General features: G+C 47.6%; 1 protein-coding gene across 1 annotated transcript; it reads left to right on the top strand.

Moving 5' to 3' along the window:
- Positions 1-2,011: 2,011 nt before the first annotated feature.
- LOC131938868 (structural maintenance of chromosomes protein 4) lies at positions 2,012-13,663 on the top strand. The gene is made up of 4 exons (XM_059297092.1): positions 2,012-2,187; positions 3,277-3,476; positions 5,504-5,613; positions 12,926-13,663. Exons 1-4 carry the CDS (start codon positions 2,085-2,087, stop codon positions 13,413-13,415), a joined length of 903 nt encoding a protein of 300 aa, XP_059153075.1. The 5' UTR covers positions 2,012-2,084; the 3' UTR covers positions 13,416-13,663.
- Positions 13,664-14,719: the final 1,056 nt, after the last annotated feature.

Below are 14,719 nucleotides of genomic sequence, written 5' to 3'. Positions count from 1 at the left end.
TTATGATTAATTCATCATTTATTTTGATATAAAATGCTATTGTGCTTGAAAAAAAACATGTTTATCACCATTTTTATGACCTCAAAGTCACATGACAATAATGGGACATAAACCAATCAATCGTTGGGTGGGAGTTAAAGCCATAGGCCTAACTAAGCCTATTAAATAAAAGGCCGATACTAGCCGGAAAAAGATATGCATGCGCATTGGAGAGAAACTACGACTTGCCTTCGTGGCGATGTTTTTTGATGGTACTGCGCATGCGTGTGTTTACAACTGCAGAACCCTAACCCTATACTTAAACTCAGCCATAGGTCACTGCGCATGTGCAGTACTATCTTTTGCCAACTAGGTGGAGACGTTGGGGCGAAAAATCTTTTTCCGAGTAGTCACTTCGTAAATAAAATAGGGGTAGGTCATTAATTTTAAAGGATTAGGTGATTAGGCCTATAAAATTAGGGGCAATTTAGTAGTATTTCTCGCTAACCCGGAGGCGTGGCCGGTTGCTAACAACAATATGGCGCCCGGACCGGACGCTTGACTTCCGACGATTTTTCGGCCAAATTCCAGAGACCTTCTACTAATTAGTTTTTAAAATGTTTACCACGCGCAAAATGGCGGGACTTTCACGTTATAACAACAAGCTATAGGTGGCAGGGCTATATATGCCAGAAAAGCATTTTAAAATTTGCGTTGGAGAATGAAGGCTAAATTTAAAAGTTGGTTTCATCAAAAATACTAGAACTTTTTAAATATAGATTTCCCTATTACAAAATTGATTTCCCTACTAAAGCATTATTAGTTTTATCAGTCTATGAAAAAATAAATCAAATATAGTCAACCCTTTTTTTTATAAGAGTGGCCAAAAAATGACAACCAAATTTTTTTTATTTTTTTGACCACGTGACCGCTATTTGATGATCACTAGTGGGGAACTCTGGGTACATGGCCACTTAAAAAGTCTAACCGCATTTGTGGTTTTCTTTAGCTTCAAGTGCCTTCAGGGGTAAGAAGAGTTGTCATGGAGAGATGTGTTGTCCATGGCAGTGAGTGTCAATAAATATTAAATTAAGTAATTTAGTTTAAAACGAACTAAAAACTTCAAAATTAGTCCCTAATGGATTAAATATGGATGTCTATCATTCAGTAGTCATGTTTAATTTGAAATTTGGGTAAATTCTAGATTTAGTAAGAAAAGCTACAATTTAGGCACAAATATGCTCTAACAAAACTAAAGTCTAAAACTTTTAGTAAAAGTCTAACAGTCTAAGCTAAGACTCTAAACTCTAAGAAGAGTAAGACTAAGATATTAAGATATATTTATAACTATATATAACGTTCTAAGAATAAAGGAGTAAGAACAGCTGAGATGGCCAGCCAGATGTGTACGCCTAACTTACTAGATTTAGATCTAGATCTACTAAAAGCTACTGATGATCCAAGAAGCATGATGTTGTTAAAACAAGTTGAAATTTGTGTAACTACAGACAACTTTCACGAACAAACAAGGTAAAATTAGAAAATAGATATCAATCTAGACTGCTCTATCTGGATCTAGATCTAGATATCAGACTGCTACTGCTATGGTAAATAAACAAATCCTTCGAGAGCTCTTCTTTTGTAAAGGAAACTAGAAATATACTATTTTGCAAATGTAAAATATGGATTATGGTACTTTTATTTCGTTATTATTTTTAAGTAGGAAACAATTTATTTTTTTGACTAGATTCTAGATCTAGATCTAGATTTGACGTAAAATATTAAAAACCATTGTTCCTTTTTTGTTTTTAAAAATAAACTGTTATACTGACAGACTTGTTTACTGTTTAGGCCTTTAACAAAACTTTTTGACTAACTATTCAAAATTAAAGCTCTAAAGTAAGAGAAAGCGTATAAAAATAATGACTTAGGCTATCAACCTTAAATCTTAAAAGTAGAATTTAGCTGAATACTAGATAAAGTTCAAGCGTGCACACCAAAGTGCTAAACGGTGCAAAAACAACACCGGAAACTATTTGTCTTTCACCTTACAACTGGCTTCGTAGCAGATATAAACGAACGTTTTGCTTCAAATTGAAAAAGCCATGAATTCTTTTACTATTTCTCTGCTTTTTCTCGTCGGTAATCTTTTGATAGTTGGGGTTCACAGTAGCAGCATAATACCCGAAGGTCCTATGACCGATCAAGGTAAAAAAACAAAACATTCGGTCCATATTTTTCAAAATCTGGTGTAAGTGTAACAAGTAATAAGGCATGTTGGTGAGTTTAGTTCGGCTCAGTGTTTAGACTAGTAGACTTTAGTCTGATCTTTGTAAAAAAAAGTATGAGATAATCTGTTCACGTCTAACAACACTGTTAGACACTGCTAACATCTGAGCAGTTACGTAAATACTTAGCCGACTTGTTAAAAAAACTGCACCGATACAAAAAAAAATCTTCACTCAACTCCCTACCAGTGTAGGGGGGGGGGGGGCACTTGAAATTTTCGGGGGGGGGGGGGGGGCTGTAGACTTTCTTCGGGGGGGGGGGGGTGGGGCGGACACTGTTAAAAGTATATATTTTCTATATAAAATTCATTTCGTTCGGGGGGGGGGGGGGGCGGTCGATGAACAGGCAATATGAATCTACATATGTTACAGAATAGACTGTTTTGTTACATAGCAGATATGAACGCTAGCAAAACACCAGACTACGTTCTTAATAAAGCAAGCTTTCTCTCTCTCTCTCTCTCTCTCAGTTTTCAATGCTGGCTGCAGCAGTGGCGTAACCAGGATCGTCTCGGGGGGGGGGGGGGGGGGGGACGACCAATTTTTACCCGGGGACAAACTTTCGATTTTCACCCCCCCCCCCCTTAAACTTTCGATTTGCACCCCCTCAAACTTTAGATTTGCACACCCCCCTCAAACTTTCGATTTGCACCACCCCCCTCAAACTGTCGATTTCCACCCCCCCCTCAAACTTTATATATATATACCGAGGGGTCTATGGGGGGGGGGGGTTATGACCCCCCCAACCCCGCCCCCCCCCCGCCTACGCCACTGGGCTGCAGTGTTTCTTCCAGACTTTTTTCTCATGATTGCTAGAATCTGATGGCCAGAGTCTGATTGATTGCTAGAGTCTGATTGCTAGAGTCTGATTGCTAGAGTCTGATTGCTAGAGGCTAGAGTCTGATTGCTAGTTTGAATGCTAGAGTATGATTGCTGGAGTCTGATTGCTAGAGTCTGATTGCTAGAGTCTGATGGCTAGAGTCTGATGGCTAGATTCTAATTTCCTCAGAGCGCAAGGACTGGGAGCACATGCAGAAACTGCTGGACATTGAGATGCAGAAAGCGCGGGAAAAGTACAGCAAGAAGCCCGGCTGCGATGCTGAGGAGAAGCCGGTACAAGCCGAGATGTTGAGACCTACATCCGGTGACAGCTTTGAGGAGGTGTACCGCAAGCACATGTGTGACATGTGTAATGGGGTCGCAGTTCAGGTGTGTTGTGAGTAACCCTGTCTTTGTGTTGTGGGGTAGGAACGGAGGGCGTGTTGTGGAGATGCTGTGTGTGTGTTGGGGGTGGGGGTTGCTGCTCTGGTTTGTTGTGTGGTCGAGGGTGTCTGGTATGTTGTGTGTGTGAGGTTGATTGTCTGGTATGTTGTGTGTGTGAGGTTGATTGTCTGGTATGTTATGTGTGTGAGGTTGATTGTCTGGTATGTTCTGTGGGGGAAGTTGATTGTCTGGTATGTTGTGTGTGTGAGGTTGATTGTCTGGTATGTTGTGTGTGTGAGGTTGATTGTCTGGTATGTTGTGTGGGGGAGGTTGATTGTCTGGTGTGTTGTGTGTGGGGGAAGTTGATTGTCTGGTATGTTGTGTGGGGGAAGTTGATTGTCTGGTATGTTGTGTGTGGGGGAAGTTGATTGTCTGGTATGTTGTGTGTGGGGGAAGTTGATTGTCTGGTATGTTGTGTGTGGGAGGTTGATTGTCTGGTATGTTGTGTGGGGGAGGTTGATTGTCTGGTGTGTTGTGTGGGGGAGGTTGATTGTCTGGTGTGTTGTGTGTGGGGGAAGTTGATTGTCTGGTATGTTGTGTGGGGGAAGTTGATTGTCTGGTATGTTGTGTGTGGGGGAAGTTGATTGTCTGGTATGTTGTGTGGGGGAGGTTGATTGTCTGGTATGTTGTGTGTGAGGTTGATTGTCTGGTATGTTGTGTGGGAGGTTGATTGTCTGGTGCATTGTGTGTGGGGGAGGTTGATTGTCTGGTATGTTGTGTGTGGGGGAGGTTGATTGTCTGGTATGTTGTGTGTGGGAAGTTGATTGTCTGGTATGTTGTGTGGGGGAGGTTGATTGTCTGGTATGTTGTGTGGGGGAAGTTGATTGTCTGGTATGTTGTGTGGGGGAAGTTGATTGTCTGGTATGTTGTGTGGGGGAGGTTGATTGTCTGGTATGTTGTGTGGGGGAAGTTGATTGTCTGGTATGTTGTGTGTGAGGTTGATTGTCTGTGTTGTGTGGGGGAGGTTGATTGTCTGGTATGTTGTGTGGGGGAAGTTGATTGTCTGGTATGTTGTGTGTGAGGTTGATTGTCTATGTTGTGTGGGGGAAGTTGATTGTCTGGTATGTTGTGTGTGTGAGGTTGATTGTCTGGTATGTTATGTGGGGGAGGTTGATTGTCTGGTATGTTATGTGGGGGAGGTTGATTGTCTATGTTGTGTGGGGGAAGTTGATTGTCTGGTATGTTGTGTGTGGGAAGTTGATTGTCTGGTATGTTGTGTGGGGGAAGTTGATTGTCTGGTATGTTATGTGGGGGAGGTTGATTGTCTATGTTGTGTGGGGGAAGTTGATTGTCTGGTATGTTGTGTGTGGGAAGTTGATTGTCTGGTATGTTGTGTGGGGGAAGTTGATTGTCTGGTATGTTGTGTGGGGGAGGTTGATTGTCTGTGTTGTGTGGGGGAAGTTGATTGTCTGGTGTGTTGTGTGGGGGAAGTTGATTGTCTGGTATGTTGTGTGTGAGGTTGATTGTCTGGTGTGTTGTGTGGGGGAAGTTGATTGTCTGGTATGTTGTGTGTGGGAGGTTGATTGTCTGTGTTGTGTGGGGGAAGTTGATTGTCTGGTGTGTTGTGTGGGGGAAGTTGATTGTCTGGTATGTTGTGTGTGAGGTTGATTGTCTGGTGTGTTGTGTGGGGGAAGTTGATTGTCTGGTATGTTGTGTGGGGGAAGTTGATTGTCTGGTATGTTGTGTGGGGGAAGTTGATTGTCTGGTATGTTGTGTGGGGGAGGTTGATTGTCTGGTATGTTGTGTGTGAGGTTGATTGTCTGGTGTGTTGTGTGGGGGAAGTTGATTGTCTGGTATGTTGTGTGGGGGAAGTTGATTGTCTGTGTTGTGGGGTAGTGGTTGCTGCTCTGGTGTGTTGTGAGGGAGAAGGTGTATTGTCTGCTGTGTAGTGCGTATGTGGGGAGGGGGGGGTGGGCTGCTAACCTCAGCCTGTGTGATCAGCCTCATTGATGTCTCCTCCCCCTCCTGTGTAGCTGGAGAAAGGTATGGTCAGCGGAGACAAGAGGAAGAAATATGGAGGGTCACTCTCTGAGGATGACGTCATTGAACTCGCCCAGAAAATTTGTAGCAAGAAAGTAGACAGGTATGACAAGACTGCCCAAACAGCAATACCAGTTTGGCCAATAGGTTGGTTTGGCTAACTGGGCGGTTTGGCCAACAGGTTGGTTTGGCCAATAGGTTGGTTTGGCTAACTGGGCGGTTTGGCCAACAGGTTGGTTTGGCCAACAGGTTGGTTTGGCTAACTAGGCGGTTTGGCCAACAGGGTGGTTTGGCTAACAGGTTGGTTTGGCCAACAGGTTGGTTTGGCCAATAGGTTGGTTTGGCTAACTGGGCGGTTTGGCCAACAGGTTGGTTTGGCCAACAGGTTGGTTTGGCCAACAGGTTGGTTTGGCCAACAGGGTGGTTTGGCTAACAGGTTGGTTTGGCCAACAGGTTGGTTTGGCCAACAGGGTGGTTTGGCTAACAGGTTGGTTTGGCCAACAGGTTGGTTTGGCCAATAGGTTGGTTTGGCTAACTGGGCGGTTTGGCCAACAGGTTGGTTTGGCCAACAGGTTGGTTTGGCCAACAAGTTGGTTTGGCCAACAGGGTAGTTTGGCTAACAGGTTGGTTTGGCCAACAGGTTGGTTTGGCCAATAGGTTGGTTTGGCTAACTAGGCGGTTTGGCCAACAGGTTGGTTTGGCCAACAGGTTGGTTTGGCCAACAGGTTGGTTTGGCCAACAGGGTGGTTTGGCTAACAGGTTGGTTTGGCCAACAGGTTGGTTTGGCCAACAGGGTGGTTTGGCTAACAGGTTGGTTTGGCCAACAGGTTGGTTTGGCCAATAGGTTGGTTTGGCTAACTGGGCGGTTTGGCCAACAGGTTGGTTTGGCCAACAGGTTGGTTTGGCCAACAAGTTGGTTTGGCCAACAGGGTGGTTTGGCTAACAGGTTGGTTTGGCCAACAGGTTGGTTTGGCCAATAGGTTGGTTTGGCTAACTAGGCGGTTTGGCCAACAGGTTGGTTTGGCCAACAGGTTGGTTTGGCTAACTGGGCGGTTTGGCCAACAGGTTGGTTTGGCCAACAGGTTGGTTTGGCCAACAAGTTGGTTTGGCCAACAGGGTGGTTTGGCTAACAGGTTGGTTTGGCCAACAGGTTGGTTTGGCCAATAGGTTGGTTTGGCTAACTAGGCGGTTTGGCCAACAGGTTGGTTTGGCCAACAGGTTGGTTTGGCCAACAGGTTGGTTTGGCCAACAGGGTGGTTTGGCTAACAGGTTGGTTTGGCCAACAGGTTGGTTTGGCCAACAGGGTGGTTTGGCTAACAGGTTGGTTTGGCCAACAGGTTGGTTTGGCCAATAGGTTGGTTTGGCTAACTGGGCGGTTTGGCCAACAGGTTGGTTTGGCCAACAGGTTGGTTTGGCCAACAGGTTGGTTTGGCCAACAGGTTGGTTTGGCCAACAGGGTGGTTTGGCTAACAGGTTGGTTTGGCCAACAGGTTGGTTTGGCCAACAGGGTGGTTTGGCCAACAGGTTGGTTTGGCCAACAGGGTGGTTTGGCTAACAGGGTGGTTTGGCTAACAGGTTGGTTTGGCCAACAGGTTGGTTTGGCCAACAGGGTGGTTTGGCTAACAGGTTGGTTTGGCCAACAGGTTGGTTTGGCCAACAGGTTGGTTTGGCCAACAGGGTGGTTTGGCTAACAGGTTGGTTTGGCCAACAGGGTGGTTTGGCCAACAGGGTGGTTTGGCCAACAGGTTGGTTTGGCCAACAGGTTGGTTTGGCCAACAGGTTGGTTTGGCCAACAGGGTGGTTTGGCCAACAGGTTGGTTTGGCCAACAGGGTGGTTTGGCCAACAGGTTGGTTTGGCCAACAGGTTGGATTGGCCAACAGGTTGGTTTGGCCAACAGGTTGGTTTGGCCAACAGGTTGGTTTGGCCAACAGGGTGGTTTGCCCAACAGGTTGGTTTGGCCAACTGGGTGGTTTGGCTAACTGGGTGGTTTGGCCAACAGCTTGGTTTGGCTAACTGGGTGGTTTGGCCAACAGCTTGGTTTGGCCAACAGGTTGGTTTGGCCAACTGGGTGGTTTGGCCAACTGGGTGGTTTGGCCAACAGGTTGGTTTGGCCAACAGGTTGGTTTGGCCAACTGGGTGGTTTGGCCAACAGGGTGGTTTGGCCAACAGGTTGGTTTGGCCAACTGGGTGGTTTGGCCAACAGGTTGGTTTGGCCAACTGGGTGGTTTGGCTAACTGGGTGGTTTGGCCAACAGCTTGGTTTGGCTAACAGCTTGGTTTGGCCAACAGCTTGGTTTGGCTAACAGTTTGTTTAGGCCAATTTTGTCTTGCAAGCATATTTATTTTGACCAACTGGTTGTTTGGCTAGTGTAGAGTGTCGACGATAATTTAAAAAAAACTCAATAGATTCAAAACCTTTTATATATCAACAAAAAACAACCTCTGTGAATGTAGTGTAAGGTATTTATTTTTCTACCCACAATCACAAGAAACCTCTCTTACACCTGGATTATAGGGTGCGGTCTCATTGGCCCACCTAGATGGTAGGCTCAAGTCTTGTTGGCCCACCTAGATGGTAGGCTCAAGTCTTGTTGGCCCACCTAGATGGTAGGCTCAAGTCTCATTGGCCCACCTAGATGGTAGGCTCAAGTCTTGTTGGCCCACCTAGATGGTAGGCTCAAGTCTTGTTGGCCCACCTAGATGGTAGGCTCAAGTCTCATTGGCCCACCTAGATGGTAGGCTCAAGTCTCATTGGCCCACCTAGATGGTAGGCTCAAGTCTTGTTGGCCCACCTAGATGGTAGGCTCAAGTCTTGTTGGCCCACCTAGATGGTAGGCTCAAGTCTTGTCGGCCCACCTAGATGGTAGGCTCAAGTCTTGTCGGCCCACCTAGATGGTAGGCTCAAGTCTTGTTAGCCCACCTAGATGGTAGGCTCAAGTCTTGTAGGCCCACCTAGATGGTAGGCTCAAGTCTTGTTGGCCCACCTAGATGGTAGGCTCAAGTCTTGCTGGCCCACCTAGATGGTAGGCTCAAGTCTTGTTAGCCCACCTAGATGGTAGGCTCAAGTCTTGTTGGCCCACCTAGATGGTAGGCTCAAGTCTTGTTGGCCCACCTAGATGGTAGGCTCAAGTCTTGCTGGCCCACCTAGATGGTAGGCTCAAGTCTTGTTGGGCCACCTAGATGGTAGGCTCAAGTCTTGTTAGCCCACCTAGATGGTAGGCTCAAGTCTTGTTGGCCCACCTAGATGGTAGGCTCAAGTCTTGTTGGGCCACAAAGTCGGGCCGCCCCCACCACCACTAGTTTATTAGCCCTGTTTTTTTTTACTGATCTTTAATTACATTAACTCTTAACGTTACATTCACCGGCATTGGCTTGTCATTAACACCACAGTGGCGTCACTAGGTCGGGTATCATCCGGTGGGGTAACCGAGGGTGTCATCCCCAGTGTTTCTTCCATACTTTTTTCTCTTGGGGACTTGAAATGGTATCACTCCCTACACTAACATAGGCACCTGTACTCCCCACACCTGTACTCCCCACACTAACCTGTACTCCCCACACTAACCAGTACTTACCGCACTTCTTCTTCTTCTTCTTATACGGAAACCGGCTCAGAAGGTTGACTTCCATCAGCCAGGCAGGCCTCAGTGTAGCAAACTCCGACCACAAGAGTTCCCCACACCTCGGTCGCTACTTCCGTGGGCTCTCACCGGGCTTTCCTTCCCCACCCACCAGACGCGGGACGTCGTCCCACCGCCTGGTACCCAGCTTGATCGAGGGGGGCATTCCGCCAGATCAAAACCCTCTAGCTGCTGTTATCTGCTACCGGCCATTCCGCACCCACTAGGGGGACATGAGTTTGGTCGGACCAGTGGCATTATTCCGAAGCCCCGTTAAGGCCGCAGCTTAAAGTCAAAATATCTGACTCTTTTGGTTCCCGGCAGTCTTGCACCTCTCCTCCCCCACGCTATTATGTGGGGGACTTGGGAGTCCGACGTACCAGGCTCTTCGGAAGAGCCGAACGCATACAGCAGTTCTACTCGGCCAGATCAAAAACCTCTAGCTGCTGTTGGCTACCACTAGCCATCCCGCACCCACTAGGGGGGTCATGAGCTTGGTCCGACTAGTGGCACACATCCGAAGCCACGTGAAGGCCGCAGCTTAAAGTCAAGACATCTGGTTAGGGTCGAGAGCAAAACCCTTACCGCACTAACCTGTACTCTCCACACTAGCCTGTACTCCCCACACTATCCTGTACTCCCCACACGAACCTGTACTCCCCACACTATGTACTCCCCACACTACGCTGTACTCCCCACACTAACCTGTACTCCCCACACTAGCCTGTACTCCCCACACTACCCTGTCCTCCCCACACTATGTAATCCCCACACGAGCCTGTACTCCACACACTAACCTGTACTCCTCACACCTGTACTCCCCACACCTGTACTCCCCACACCTGTACTCCCCACACCTGTACTCCCCACACCTGTACTCCCACACCTGTACTCCCCACACCTGTACTCCCCACACCTGTACTCCCCACACCTGTACTCCCCACACCTGTACTCCCCACACTAACCAGTACTCCCCACACTATCATGTACTCCCCACACTACCCTGTACTCCCCACACTAACCTGTACTCCCCACACTACGCTGTACTCCCCACACTAACCTGTACTCCCCACACTACGCTGTACTCCCCACACTAACCTGTACTCCCCACACTAACCTGTACTCCTCACACTAACCTGTACTCCCCACACCTGTACTCCCCACACTAACCTGTACTCCCCACACTACGCTGTACTCCCCACACTAACCTGTACTCCCCACACTAACCTGTACTCCTCATACTAACCTGTACTCCCCACACTACTCTGTACTCCCCACACTACCCTGTACTCCCCACACTATTCTGTACTGCCCACACTAACCTGTACTCCTCACACTAACCTGTACTCCCCACACTACTCTGTACTCCCCACACTACCCTGTACTCCCCACACTATTCTGTACTGCCCACACTAACCTGTACTCCTCACACTAACCTGTACTCCTCACACTAACCTGTACTCCCCACACTACTCTGTACTCCCCACACCTGTATTGACCACACTACCCTGTACTCCCCACACATGTACTTCCCACACCTGTACTCCCCACACTAACATGTACTCCCCACACTAACCTGTACTCCTCACACTAACCTGTACTCCTGACACTAACCTGTACTCCCCACACTACCCTGTACTCCCCACACATGTACTCCCCACACCTGTACTCCCCACACTAACATGTACTCCCCACACTACCCTGTACTCCCCACTCCTGTACTCCCCACTCCTGTACTCCCCACACTACCGTGTACTCCCCACACTAACCTGTACTCACCACACCTGTATTGACCACACTACCCTGTACTCCCCACACTAACCTGTACTCCCCACACTAACCTGTACTCACCACACCTGTACTCCCCACACTACCCTGTACTCCCCACACTACCCTGTACTCCCCTCACCAACCTGTACTCCCCACACTACCCTGTACTCCCCACCTGTACTCCCCACACTACCCTGTACTCCCCACCTGTACTCCCCACCTGTACTCCCCACACCTGTACTCCCCACACCTGTACTCCCCACACTACCCTGTACTCCCCACACTACCCTGTACTCCCCTCACCAACCTGTACTCCCCACACTATCCTGTACTCCCCACCTGTACTGCCCACACTACCCTGTACTCCCCACACTACCCTGTACTCCCCTCACCAACCTGTACTCCCCACACTATCCTGTACTCCCCACCTGTACTGCCCACACTACCCTGTACTCCCCACATTACCCTGTACTCCCCACACTACCCTGTACTCCCCACACCAACCTGTACTCCCCACACTACCCTGTACTCCCCACACTACCCTTTACTCCCCACACCAATATGTACTCCCTACAGTACACTGTACCCCCACACTACCCTGTACTCCCCACACTAACCTGTCCTCCCCACACTACCTTGTCCTCCCCACACTACCCTGTACTCCCCACACTACCCTGTACTCCCCACACTAACCTGTCCTCCCCACACTACCTTGTCCTCCCCACACTACCCTGTACTCCCCACACTACCCTGTACTCCCCACACTACCCTGTACTCCCCACCTGTACTCCCCACCTGTACTCCCCACACCTGTACTCCCCACACTACCCTGTACTCCCCACCTGTACTCCCCACACCTGTACTCCCCACACTACCCTGTACTCCCCACACTAACCTGTACTCCCCACACGAACCTGTACTCCCCACACTACCCTATACTCCCCACACTACCCTGTACTCCCCACACTAACCTGTACTCCCCACCTGTATTCCCCACCTTACTCCCCACACTACCCTGTACTCCCCACCTGTACTCCCCACACTACCCTGTACTCCCCACACCTGTACTCCCCACACCTGTACTCCCCACACTACCCTGTACTCCCCACACTAACCTGTACTCCCCACCTGTATTCCCCACCTTACTCCCCACACTACCCTGTACTCCCCACCTGTACTCCCCACACCTGTACTCCCCACACTACCCTGTACTCCCCACACTAACCTGTACTCCCCACCTGTATTCCCCACCTTACTCCCCACACTACCCTGTACTCCCCACCTGTACTCCCCACACTAACCTGTACTCCCCACACTACCCTGTACTCCCCACACCTGTACTCCCCACACCTGTACTCCCCACACTACCCTGTACTCCCGACACTACCCTGTACTCCCCACACTATTCTGTACTCCCCACACTACCATGTACTCCCCACACCTGTACTCCCCACACCTGTACTCCCCACACTACCCTGTACTCCCCACACTACCCTGTACTCCCCACACTAACCTGTACTCCCTACCTGTACTCCCCACACCTGTACTCCCCACATTTCCCTATACTCCCCACACTACCCTGTACTCCCCACACTACCATGTACTCCCCACACTACCCTGTACTCCCCACACTAACCTGTACTCCCCACACTACCCTGTACTCCCGACACCTGTATTCCCCACACTACCCTGTACTCCCAACACCTGTACTCCTCACACCTGTACTCCCCACATAACCTTGGACTTCCCACACTACCCTGTACTCCCCACACTACCCTGTACTCCCCACACTACCCTGTACTCCCCACACTACCCTGTACTCCCCACACTACCCTGTACTCCCCACACTACCCTGTACTCCCCACACCTGTACTCGCCAAACCAACCTGTACTCCCCACACCTGTATTCCCCACACTACCGTGTACTCCCCACACCAACCTGTACTCCCCACACCTGTACTCCCCAAACTACCGTGTACTCCCCACACTACCCTTGTACTCCCCACACTACCCTGTACTCCCCAGCAACCAAGAGCTGTGTAAGGAGTTGATCGAGCAGCACCATGAGATGCTACAGGACCGCTACAGAGAAGGGCCGGGCTACGGTCTGGCTGAGAAGATCTGCCACTCGAGATGTCAGCCCCCAGAGAAGGCCAGCCCTAAAGACACGGGTGACGTCAAGGGTAACGGTGACGTCAGCAGGAAAGATGACGTGAAAAGACAGGATGACTTGGAAGAGAAAGATGAGGGGAAAGAGAATGCTGACGTCAGCAGGAAAGATGACGCCAACACAAAAGATGAGGGTAAAAAGAAAGAGGAGGTCTACAAGAAAGATGAAGTCAGCAAAAAAATTGAAGGTAAAAAGAAAGATGGCGTCAACAAAAAAGATGAAAGTAAAAAGAAAGATGACGTCAACAAGAAAGATGACGTCAGCAAGAAAGATGACGTCAACAAGAAAGAAGACAAAGATGGCGTCAAAGAAAAGAAGAAAGCAAAGAAGAAGGATGAGTTGTAATGTTATTGAACTGTTTTCAGATTTTGACCATCGACCTACCATCATGTTATTTGTTTTTACTCACTACTGCTTTCCTTCAAACTGTTTACATGTCAGTTGTCTGACTGCTGATTGTTTTACTCGAAGTTGATTCGCATTTTCACCTGTTTAGTAGCGTTGTCTTGATTTTTTTTTAAATTTATTATAAAGGTTTACACACATTTTTTTTCAAGGTTTTAATAAGAATAAATAGCAATTAATTTCACGTATCACAGTTTAATAAAACGCTATTTACTTTTTACTTCTACCGTAGACAAGTCTTATTGGTTCTTAACATTGTTGGAGGTACCGAACCCTACCCGTTTCATTTGGACATTCACCGAACCCTTGTTGATAGTTTTATGGTGCACAGTGACAACATCTGATCGCGAATCATATGAGTCGGGTGTGTTCAACATCCGCCGAACTCTTAAGACTGACTCACAGAACCCTGGGGTACGATTGAATCCAGGTTAAGAACCACTCGACGAAAGAACAAACAAAAAAGTGGGAGGGGTTCTGACCTTTACGACGATGCCTAAAATATAACAAACGTTAATTGTCCGTAAAACATCTGGCAAGGGGAGATGTTATTTTTGTTAGGTACACCATGTGATGTTAAATGTGTAATCACAATGTGATGTTAAATGTGTATCACCATGTGATGTTAAATGTGTAATCACAATGTGATGTTAAATGTGTATCACCGTGTGATGTTAAATGTGTATCACCATGTGATGTTAAATGTGTATCACCATGTGATGTTAAACGTGTATCACCGTGTGATGTTAAACGTGTATCACCGTGTGATGTTAAATGTGTATCACCGTGTGATCTTAAATGTGTATCACCGTGTGATGTTAAACGTGTATCACCATGTGATGTTAAACGTGTATCACCGTGTGATGTTAAACGTGTATCACCGTGTGATGTTAAATGTGTATCACCGTGTGATCTTAAATGTGTATCACCGTGTGATCTTAAATGTGTATCACCGTGTGATGTTAAATGTGTATCACCATGTAATGTTAAATGTGTATCACCATGTAATGTTAAATGTGTATCACCATGTAATGTTAAATGTGTATCACCATGTGATGTTAAATGTGTATCACCATGTAATGTTAAATGTGTATCACCATGTAATGTTAAATGTGTATCACCATGTAATGTTAAATGTGTATCAACATGTAATGTTAAATGTGTATCACCATGTAATGTTAAATGTGTATCACCGTGTGATGTTAAATGTGTATCACTGTGTGATGTTGTTAAATGTGTATCAC

Source organism: Physella acuta, unplaced genomic scaffold, assembly GCF_028476545.2.
Source record: "Physella acuta isolate Inbredline_101_S28 unplaced genomic scaffold, ASM2847654v3 ptg000258l, whole genome shotgun sequence".
Lineage (NCBI taxonomy): Eukaryota > Metazoa > Mollusca > Gastropoda > Physidae > Physella > Physella acuta.
The sequence above is the reverse complement of the archived record's forward strand: the minus strand, read 5'-3'. Positions and strand labels throughout refer to the sequence as shown.